Source organism: Petromyzon marinus, chromosome 5, assembly GCF_048934315.1.
Source record: "Petromyzon marinus isolate PM22_M1 ecotype Great Lakes invasive population chromosome 5, UKy_Petmar_22M1.pri1.0, whole genome shotgun sequence".
Taxonomy (NCBI): Eukaryota; Metazoa; Chordata; class Hyperoartia; order Petromyzontiformes; family Petromyzontidae; genus Petromyzon; species Petromyzon marinus.
The window spans coordinates 13,115,748-13,125,502 of record NC_133671.1 but is presented as its reverse complement, the minus strand read 5'-3'; the positions used below and the strand labels follow the sequence as shown (position 1 = coordinate 13,125,502).

General features: G+C 50.0%; 1 protein-coding gene across 3 annotated transcripts; it reads right to left on the bottom strand.

The window, feature by feature from the left end:
- Nucleotides 1-357: 357 nt before the first annotated feature.
- Nucleotides 358-8,921, bottom strand: SDS (serine dehydratase). Of its 3 annotated transcripts, none has more exons than XM_032946984.2 (8): nt 8,781-8,921; nt 5,022-5,287; nt 4,148-4,187; nt 3,823-3,962; nt 3,188-3,276; nt 2,612-2,839; nt 1,889-2,013; nt 358-1,736 (listed from the first exon to the last, which is right to left on the bottom strand). In XM_032946984.2, exons 2-8 carry the CDS (start codon nt 5,274-5,276, stop codon nt 1,528-1,530), a joined length of 1,086 nt encoding a protein of 361 aa, XP_032802875.1. In that variant the 5' UTR covers nt 5,277-5,287; nt 8,781-8,921; the 3' UTR covers nt 358-1,527. The 3 variants fall into 3 exon arrangements, with proteins under 3 accessions (XP_032802875.1, XP_075917730.1, XP_032802872.1); XM_076061615.1 differs by having other exon boundaries at nt 5,022-5,294; nt 8,782-8,921; XM_032946981.2 differs by having other exon boundaries at nt 5,022-5,290; nt 8,781-8,919.
- Between the last annotated feature and the right edge of the window lie 834 nt (nt 8,922-9,755).

Below are 9,755 nucleotides of genomic sequence, written 5' to 3'. Positions count from 1 at the left end.
AGCAGTTGGGAATAAACGAACTGCACTTGCGTGTTATCCCTTCGACAGCCTTGGGGGGGGGGGGGGTCAAAGCGTTGGTTCGATAACATTTAATCAAGATTTGTAAAGCAAAAAAAGTAAGCAAAGTTAGTCTCTCTCAGAGTAACAAACAAAAAAACACGCATCGACCTATTGGCCTTGCAGACAAACGTGTTAAAGCCATGTTTGTTTTAAACGGCCCAACCCTGTGGCCTCGTCTGGGACATTCATTGCCAATGGGTGTTACAATGACTGGTCGGCGCATCCGAGGAGATGTCGTGAATTATTTTCGCAATTTGTTTTTATGACGTTTGTATTGTGGACATCGACAGCAACAGCAAATATCCAAAATGTTTACTTAAAAATACAACAACATTTTCGGGCCTTTCAACACATTTATTACAGTGCGCACCGAAACGTAACAGCAAACATACAATATTGCTTTTACTATACAGTGTTTAAAATTTATGAAATATTCATTATAAAATCCAGCATTATAACTAAAAACAAAAAACGACATTTCAAGAACACTAAAATGATGTAGATATCGGTACAGTAGAGTGTGCCTTCATATATTTTGGGCCGGATGTACAACAGAAAAGACAAGTTATACATTTGTAATGTTCCAAAGTGCCTTTGGTGAACGCCAACGAACCACTTGGTACCCTCCACACCTTCACCTACGACAACAGAATTCCAACCCACGACTCTCACGCCCCACCAACTTCGTAAACGTTCCAGCTCCATCGTTGTGCACTATTGCTCTCGCCCGACCAGTTTACATGATTGAGAATTTGTCGGCGTGTGAACGGAGATTGTGTCAGCACAGCTGACAAACCTTTGAGTTTGGCCTCTTAACACACGCGGGTGCACATTCGTAAACCCCAGCGTGAATATTCCAGAGACGAACTCTGAACGCCATTTGGTACGACGGCCAACACGACATCCTCCAATCGCAAGCAATAAGAGACTGCTTGGTGGCTGTCAGTAAAAAAATACAAATACAACAGTGGAGACGAATGGCGGTAGAGTCCGTAAGACCAAGACAAGGAATTAAATGACACGTTTCTTGGTTGCAATTAACGCAATAAAAAGTGATATTTCAGTCAACAATATGCATCGATTTAATATTACATTTTTATCCCTGCAAAACAAATGCCCACGTACCATTATAAAACCCACTCTTCAACACTATACCTACTGATTTTCATTTCTGACTTTCCCCGCAACTGGAAATAATCCCCAGTTAGAAACGAGCTTGAGTAACGACGGACAAAAGTCCACATCGGTAGACCCTGCAAAGCGTTATATACCGAAACTCTATCCCTACAAAAATAATTCCCATATATAACTTACAAAAAATACTTGAAACACTATTGCTATTCACGTCTCACTTTTTCATCTCATTATAGGCTCGCGTCTCTCCTGCTCGTGTCCAAGCGAAGACAATTTTAACGCTCCTGCCCACCCCCACTCCGGGCCCTTTTCAACGAGGCGACGCGGTCCCCCTCACGAGGACGTGTCGTCGTCCATGCCCAGCTGTTCCTTGAAGAGGTAGAGCTGCTTGAGCGTGATGTTGCTGCCCCCGCACACGATCACCACCACGGAGGGCAGGTCCCAGCTCAGCTTCCCCTCCCCCTGCAGCTTCTGGATCACCTTGGAGTAGACGGCCGCGATCGCCGCCCCGCACGCCGGCTCCGCCAGGATCCTCTCATCGTCTGCAGATGTCAAAATTGTATCAAATCAGTATTTATTTATATTTATATCGCACTTCATTTCCGTGAAAGCATCTCAAGGGTGTGGCATCAGCTTTGAAGGATCTCTCGCGCACGGTTCGTGATCGAGCAAAAAGACCGCGCATCAAACTCACCCAAAAACCTCTCCATGGCTTTCACAGCCTCCTGGTCAGAGATGACCTCTGAGAAGACCGGGTGTTCATTGGCCACCTTGAACGAGTAAGCACCAACCCTTTTGGCGCCCAAACTTTTCGCAATGCTGTAAACAACCAAGACAAAAACGTCACATTCCGTGGTCGCCTGTAAAACACCACGCAGCAGGACCTCGCATTGGGGAATTTTTGCCAATTCTATTCGGGATGAAACCTGAGTACCCAGAGAAACCCACTAACGTAAGCAACTAAATTTATGTAAAGCGCCACACAGATAGGTTCAAGAATGCATTACTGTAGTGCCATCTCCTGGCCACTTTGCAGCCAAAGCCTATAAACTTGTGGTATTCCAAGACAGTCTTCCATTCAAATACGAAACAAAACTCATCCCTGCTTAGGTTCCAATATCTAACAAGATTGGGTTAATTTATCGTGTACTTGGAGCAATGGGTGGCCACTGCTTCAATGGAGCTCCAAAGCCATCGACCCTGCCACTTCACACGGCGAGGAAACAGGCCACGTTATACTTAGCCATGGTAGCCTCAGTTTTTAAAGTCACGTACTAGCAGCTAAAAGAAAATGGGCCTAAGCGAAGAGGCCTCATCTGGGCCTATGCAAATCAATCTCACCCTGGACCAAACAAAAAGGCCTCACCCCGGCCTAAGCGATCAGACCTTACCCTGGCCTAAGCGAGCAGGCCCTCACCTGGTGATGCTGGGTAATGTGACGAGCTCCCCAGCCTCAAGCGCGGCGTTGAGGCTGTCGGCCCCTCGCGTCTCCATGGCAATGATGGGGACATCCTCCCAGCCCACCTCCCTCAGGCCCTGCACCACGCCACACATGAGGCCTCCACCACCCACAGACAGGGCGATGGCACCCGGCTTGGAGTGCATGGAGGCCTTCAGCTCATGCACCAGGCTCGCGTGGCCCTCCCTGTTGTATGCATACACACCGTGGGGGGGGGGGGCAAATTGAGAGGTCATCCAATGCAGGCTAATGTGTGATGTATGTGAGCAAAAGTAAGTTCACCGATTATCCAGGTTGCCCATTTACTTAACAAAATGTAAGTTCTTTAGAATCCATCAGATAGATGATAATAATGTATACCTTCCAAATTAAGTACCGTATCCCTCTTTACGAATAAGATAACAACTCAATGCGGATAAAATAAATATACACGGACATGAAAGAGCACAAAACTATTGTGTACGCGACACTACAATACAACTTTTTGTACACACGCATGAAGCCCAACACGATCTTGTGAACTACAGAACTCACCAAATGAGAGGGTTGTCAAATGGGGGAATGTAGACCCAGTTGTTGGCTTTGGCCACCTCCATCGCGTACTCAATCGTATCGTCCAGCATCTGGCAAGACAGCAAGCGGGAGAGCAGTCAGCGTGCGCCATCTCCCTACCTTCACTTAAGCCTGAGCGCAAAGCCACTACCCTCCAGCTGAAAAATAACTATCCCATTAAAAAGAAACAACGCCCTTGGCAATCGAAGAAAAGTCATGACCAAAAAAATTGGCTTTTGAGTCTGTTCATTTCAAATACTTGCCCCGACTGGCTTGCTTACACACACTCAGATATGCAGGTAGATAGGTAGCTAGATTTATTAGTAGCTCGTTCGCTTGGTAGGGAGACAGGTGGGTAGCCAGAAATGAAGGCAAGTGGCGAGGTAGGTGACCCCGTATTTCTATCCATGTGCGAGCCCAATGCGAACTACGGAGATTATTTTATAATGCGATACCTGGAGACGTAATAATTACAATTACCTGCCGCTCACAGTGTTAGACGTCGGCCAACTATGGCCGCGACGTGATCTCTCCAAGGGGGCCAAGGGGGCCAGGAGGGCCCCCCCACCTCGCTTGCTCACCCACGTGAAGAAGTTGCATCGCCACTCAGACCTCACCTGTCCGTGAATGTTGACGGTGGCTCCCTCGTCGCGCAAGCGCTCCACCGTGAAGTTCGGGGTGGTGGAGGGTACGTAGATGGTGGCTGGCACGCCCAGCATCCGCGCCGAGTAAGCAGCGGCCAGGCCAGCGTTCCCGCCTGAGCACCCGGGGGTCAGGGTGGTGGAGGGGGGGGCGGAAGAAACCGACATCACGGTCAGGGATGCCGGCGCTTGTAAACGAATCATGCTTATACCAGGGGTGTAACGACGCATTGGATTATCTATTGATACTGAATGTGCTTGCATATAACCACACGTATAACAAAAATAAAAAGTTTCTCACCGGAGGAGCAAACGAATCGCTGACATCCCCTCCGTGCCGACTGAAATGAGACGGGGGGGGGGGGGGGCGGGGAGAAGTTCGTTTGAGAGACACCCCAATGTCATCACTCACAAAACATGTATTTTCAACTTGATGGCATGGAACACATTTGCAAGGTGCATAGACACCCAAAGGATGATGGGAAGTGGTCGAGTCCAATGAGAAAATGTCAGCTAAAGGAGGAACCGCTTGCGACAGGACGTCCACCGTGATGAAATTAGCACACGCACTGGAAGGATCGTGCAAGACTAAGACGTTGTGACGGCATCATCTAGCAGGGGACAGCTAACGGCTCGTGATGCATCTCACAAGCATGAATTAAATAACGTGTAGCGATGGCAAGTAGAAATATTTAACCGAAGATACGATGCAAGGTTAAGTTCCTGGGAATGAAAACCACCCCTTCTTTATCAGCACATAGCGCACTATGGTTTGTATAGTTCACAAACATGTTTAGCTTTGGAAAGTCAGAGGCATTCGTATTAAACTAAAACACATGCAATGCAGTGCACGCGTCATTCATGCACCGTCACGAGGGTGATGGGGGGGGGGAAATCAGAGATTCTCCTTTAGCTACCTTTACTGGTCACCCATCTCAAAATCTGAATCTTTATTTACGTTGGAGAAATACGATGAGCTATGAAGCTCTTTTTCACATGGACCCCTGCCGAGCTGCGATCATTCGCCGGCAGCATTTCAGATTTTCACTGTGGTTTGCTACTCCCAAGAGGCCGTCTCCTCACCACACACGAACACAAAAACATCTCCACTCAACTCCACCACCGCCATACGCAAGGAGGAAGGGGGGCGGGGGGGGGGGGCAAAAACTGCTCACCACTTGGCAGAGGTGTCCGATGCCGCGGATCTTGAAGGAGCCCGAGGGCTGCGCGTTGTCGAGCTTGAGGAACACGCGCGTGCCGGCCACGCGGCCCAACGCCAGGCTCTCGCGCAATGGCGTGCACACGTGCAGGGGCAGCAGGGGCAGCGATGCTACGGGGGAGCTGGGGGATGAACCCTTGAGCGCCTGCGCCGTGTCCTGCTGCTGCTCCAAGGTGGGAGCCTCCACCGTGATGGTCTCGATCACGGGCATGGCTGCTGCTGCTGCTGCGATCAGATCAAGACAACCGCCGACAATCGTTAGTTGTAGGTTCAGTCGGCGAGTGTGTAAATTTGGTATCTCGCTCTCTTGTCAGCCAGCGATCGAGTTGTTTGTCCGTACTGGATGTTGAACTTCTTTCGCACCATACGGAGGTGCGGGGGAAGGACAACAAACTAAACTCGACTTGGTGGCAAAATTGATTCATGTTGAAAGTGCATGCATAGAATCGCACTGTAAGAATACAAGTGTTTGGATTCGTATGTTGTAATGGGTTTAATGCCATTCCTCAAGCCACTAGAGGCCGCTATGTTCACCACTGTTTAATAATTATTGCAGCTTTTGTATTGCTTAACTGGTCTACGTTTGTACATATGCACACATTTTTATGAGTGACTGGTGTATCGGCTACTGCTCAACTCAAATAATTGAACTATTTTTGGTCGTGATCAGGGTTGAACTATTTCACTCACCACCACCAATTTGATTAATAGTCACGATTTGATGCAGGAATCTGTGTTTTTATTTTTATTTACAATGGCAGTTCAATAGCATCGTCTCAAGCTTGTGCAGGGGTCATGCAAAGCCACTGCTGAACGATTTGGGGAAAATATCAATTGCGATTTCGATTTGAAATAGATTAATCGTTCAGCCCTGCATACAACACACCCAAACCGACGCGAACATATTGCGAGATTAACAATTTATATCAATCGATGATGCGAATGCATCATTACACACCTATTCTTTGCTGGGATATACTGTACCTCCATCTCACCAGGCGAGAACCCACTAAGATCAAGTATTTTTTTCATTGAGCTATCCTCACGGAGATTGTACAGAGTTCAATTGGCCAACCCCAAAGCAAAGTTGACAACAGCTAATCTGTGTGCGTGTTGTTTTGGTGCCAATACTACTTACTGCATAATAAGATGACACCTGCTCAACATAGAACACCCCGGTCCATACACCACAGTAACGAGACGCCCAAATCAAGTTGCCCGGTTCCCAGCCTTTTCAATCTAGGGGGTAGGGTGGGATGTTGTAACAGCACCGTGGTCTGGCTCTCTGCTCCAAGGCTTGACCCCACTGTGGGTCACGACCTCTGGGGTTCGACAGAATGCTCGACCCCGCAGGGCTGTATTTAAGCAAGTGCCTATTAAGGCTACGCGTTTCTTGCTCCGGCTACAGCCGCCGCTGCTGCTGCTGCTGCATATTTTGTGCACCCAATACGGAGCCTGTAGATCGAGTGGCTCGCGATCTGGAAGGTCGCGAGTTCAAATCTTAGTTGGGGGGCGGTTGACTCAGCCCATCAACCCTCCGTGAGTCGACGCGATTAATTCAAGTCGCTGTCCTATACATTGAACTCGCTGCCCGCCATAGGAACGTGGAATTTGCACAACTAGTTTAGAGCTTTAAACGGGAGATGAGCATCACTCATTTGAGCAGGAAATTGCTTGAAAACAGAACGCAAAGCGGTGACGGTCTACTCATCCACGGGCCCTTAAAGAGATTAACTTGGCACATAATTTACCCCATCACGCCAATGTCAATTAAACTACAAGTTATTCAGCAACATTGAGAATCAAATGATGGACGTGTGAATTAAATCACCAATACCGATAAGTGTTGTTTGATAATGCCAACGCAAGGGATATGTTCGCCCTGCCCCGTGTCCCCACGCGGAAAGGCCGTTTCTAAACATTAGTCGTCTCCGCTAAGGCTACCAACACCACCAGCACTGTATTGGCACACACTTCAGATGCTCACGCAGCTGTGTTTGAAGGTGTCTGTCGCGTCACACCAGCAGGGATAGGTCACTACAAGCACTGCGAATGCGATCACACGCGTTATAATATTCGTTTTTCCAGCAAAGCCCCAGCGAGTACTCGACACCACTTGATATTGGTAATGTCGATACCCAAACGGAAATTTACATCATTCAGCTCGTACTGAATCGCCCTAATTGCTGCACTGCTGTTTGCATGCATCTTGCTACCACGGGCGGCTGGCTACTCGCAGCAAGCACCGTTCCAGCTTTTGTTCTAAGAGCTCTCTCGGTTCCGCCCGGCTTGACGTCTCTTTACACATTTGCATTTGCCCTGCCACGCAGCGGTGACCAACCCCCGTGTCTTATTCCGCAAAATTAACGCAACCCCCCCCCCCCCCAACTCCGCAGAGCGTGTTAAGACGCGATATGAATGCACGTTGCATCGTACACTACGGGCAGATCCACAGACTGCCCGAAAGATGGGGGGGGGGGGGGGAATAAACATCTGCCGCATCACGGGGGCGAGTAACCAACTACCCCGCTTGCTGTGGGCCATGGAGCAGAGGGGGTGGGGTGTGGGAGGCTCAGCAATGCTTCGCTAATTTGTGATCCTTCTGGCGGCACCCCGGGGTCCGAAATAATACAAACTGGCCGGAGGCAATTAAATATCTTATTTCTGGGACACTTTTTTTCCCCCCAGGGGTGTTCCTTAACTCCGCGACTGGGGTAGCAACAACGCGTGGATTCAAGCCCCGATGGCCCACAAGTGTTGCTTGGACAAAAGACAACCCCCGTGAGCGAGCAGTTCGATTCGAGGGACACCTCTTGTATGCAAAGTGTCAAAAGGTGGATGGATCACATCAACTCGGTTTTTTTTTGTGATTGGTGAAACCAGACAGACGACTCCTGGGCGGTCGATCTTTACTCGATCCACCCGAAGGGAATTTGGGCACAACGGGCGAACGGTGGCAACAAAGAAGCACGTGGAAGCGCACGCCATGGGGGGGGTTACAGTGAAGAGACGAAAAGTAGAAACACGTGGATAAGAGCGTGTACTCAAGTTGTGCGTACGTATGATTTTTTTTATTGTTGTTGCGGTTGCACCCGAGTCAAGAGCCACATGGCTCACAGGGTTATACCTAATAAATTAAACTGAAACTTTAATATAGAGCGTCTTTCCGCCACCGTGCGTAGGCAACCGTGTTAATCGGAGTTGACGGGGGAAAGACAACACATTAAAAAAACACCCACACGGGGTGTCACTTCGTACCGAATGAATGGAAAAGCAAAGTTGGTTTAGGGCAGAATACTGCACTCATAAGGGGTGGCGATGGGCAGTGGTCGAGACTAACGACGGAATGGCAGCCCCAAGAGAGGAACGCGTCAATAGCCCGTCTACTGCGGAGATGGAGCGATGAAAACAACCCCGTTGCTCCAAGGGCAAATTAATTGTTGCATCAAGAGAGCAGGAGACGGGGGGGGGGTGTTGGCATGGCCTTCATCTAGCAGTGTACAGATCATGGCTGCTGTTACCGATGGTGACGACCTAACGATCTTCCACCACAACGCAATACAAAACTTTAGGTCGTCAAGCTCGTACGACGTTGAATCAATTACGCATGCGGTCCCACCACCAATGCAATACATAACGTACGCTCGTTTGGATAGCAGGGTGGGTGGGTGGGCTGTATGCAATACACAGACAGACGACAGCAGTTGATACCCACCTCGGTATTTGCAGTGAGCGGGCGTGATGAGCGGATGAGAGCGCAATGAACGACGCAGAGGAAGCGCTCGGCACGTGGAGTCAGCTGCTCCGAGGCACCGCCTCTTATGCCGAGGCGCGGGGGTGCGGCCCCGGCGCGCGCCAATCAGGCGCGAGATCGCGGACAACGCCTCCAGGCGGCATGCGTGGAGCGCGTGTGTCTGTGTAGGTCGACTCAGCCTCAAATGAGTAACAGGTGTGGTGTGTAACACCCCGCCCCCCCCGCCCCCACACACACATCAGGCGCTGTGGAGACAAAGGGGGCTGATCGTGGTGCTGGTCACCCATCCACTCGTGTGCCGTGCCGGCATTCGTGATGTGCTCGCTAACAGCACTTGCCCCGAAAGTCTGTTCGGGTTATACGGGGGATCTTTGTCTTCGTAGGTCGACTCGGCTTCAAAGGAGCACCAGGTGTGGCTTGTAAACCAAAAAAAAACATCAGCGCTGGGGATACAAAGGGTGGTGCTGACCATCCACCCCCTCGTGTGCCATGCTGGCCGTCGTTCGGCGCTCGTTGACAGCACTTGCCCCAACAGTTTGGAAAAGGTTACTGGGATAGCGATGGAATAAAAAGGTAACGAGGAGTGCGTGCATTGTCGAGTGGGTGAGTGAATGGGTGATTGAGCGGCTGGATGGATGTGTGAGTATGGGTGAGTGAATTCATGAGTGAGTGAGTGGGTGAATTTGGTAGTGAGTGGGTGAGTGAATGAGTGGGTGGGTTTGGCGAACGAATGTGTGTTGAACTTCTTTCGCACCGTACACAGGCAACCGTGCTAATCGGAAGTGCGGGGGAAGGACAAGGGAGTGGGCGGGTGAGCGAATGAGTGGGCGGGTGAGCGAATGAGTGGGCGGGTGAGCGAATGAGTGAGCGGGTGGGGGTGTGTGGGGGTGAGTCGGGAGTGCCATCGCTGTTGTTGTTCCCGGCAGGCACCGTGGG

Coding starts and splice junctions, on each gene's coding strand:
- SDS (XM_032946984.2), bottom strand. CDS start 5,276: ATGCCCGTGATCGAGACCATCACGGTGGAGGCTCCCACCTTGGAGCAG. Junction 2,014..2,611: donor ACATTACCCAGCATCACCAG/GTGAGGGCCTGC, acceptor GGTTGTTTACAG/CATTGCGAAAAGTTTGGGCG. Junction 1,737..1,888: donor AGCCATGGAGAGGTTTTTGG/GTGAGTTTGATG, acceptor TGACATCTGCAG/ACGATGAGAGGATCCTGGCG.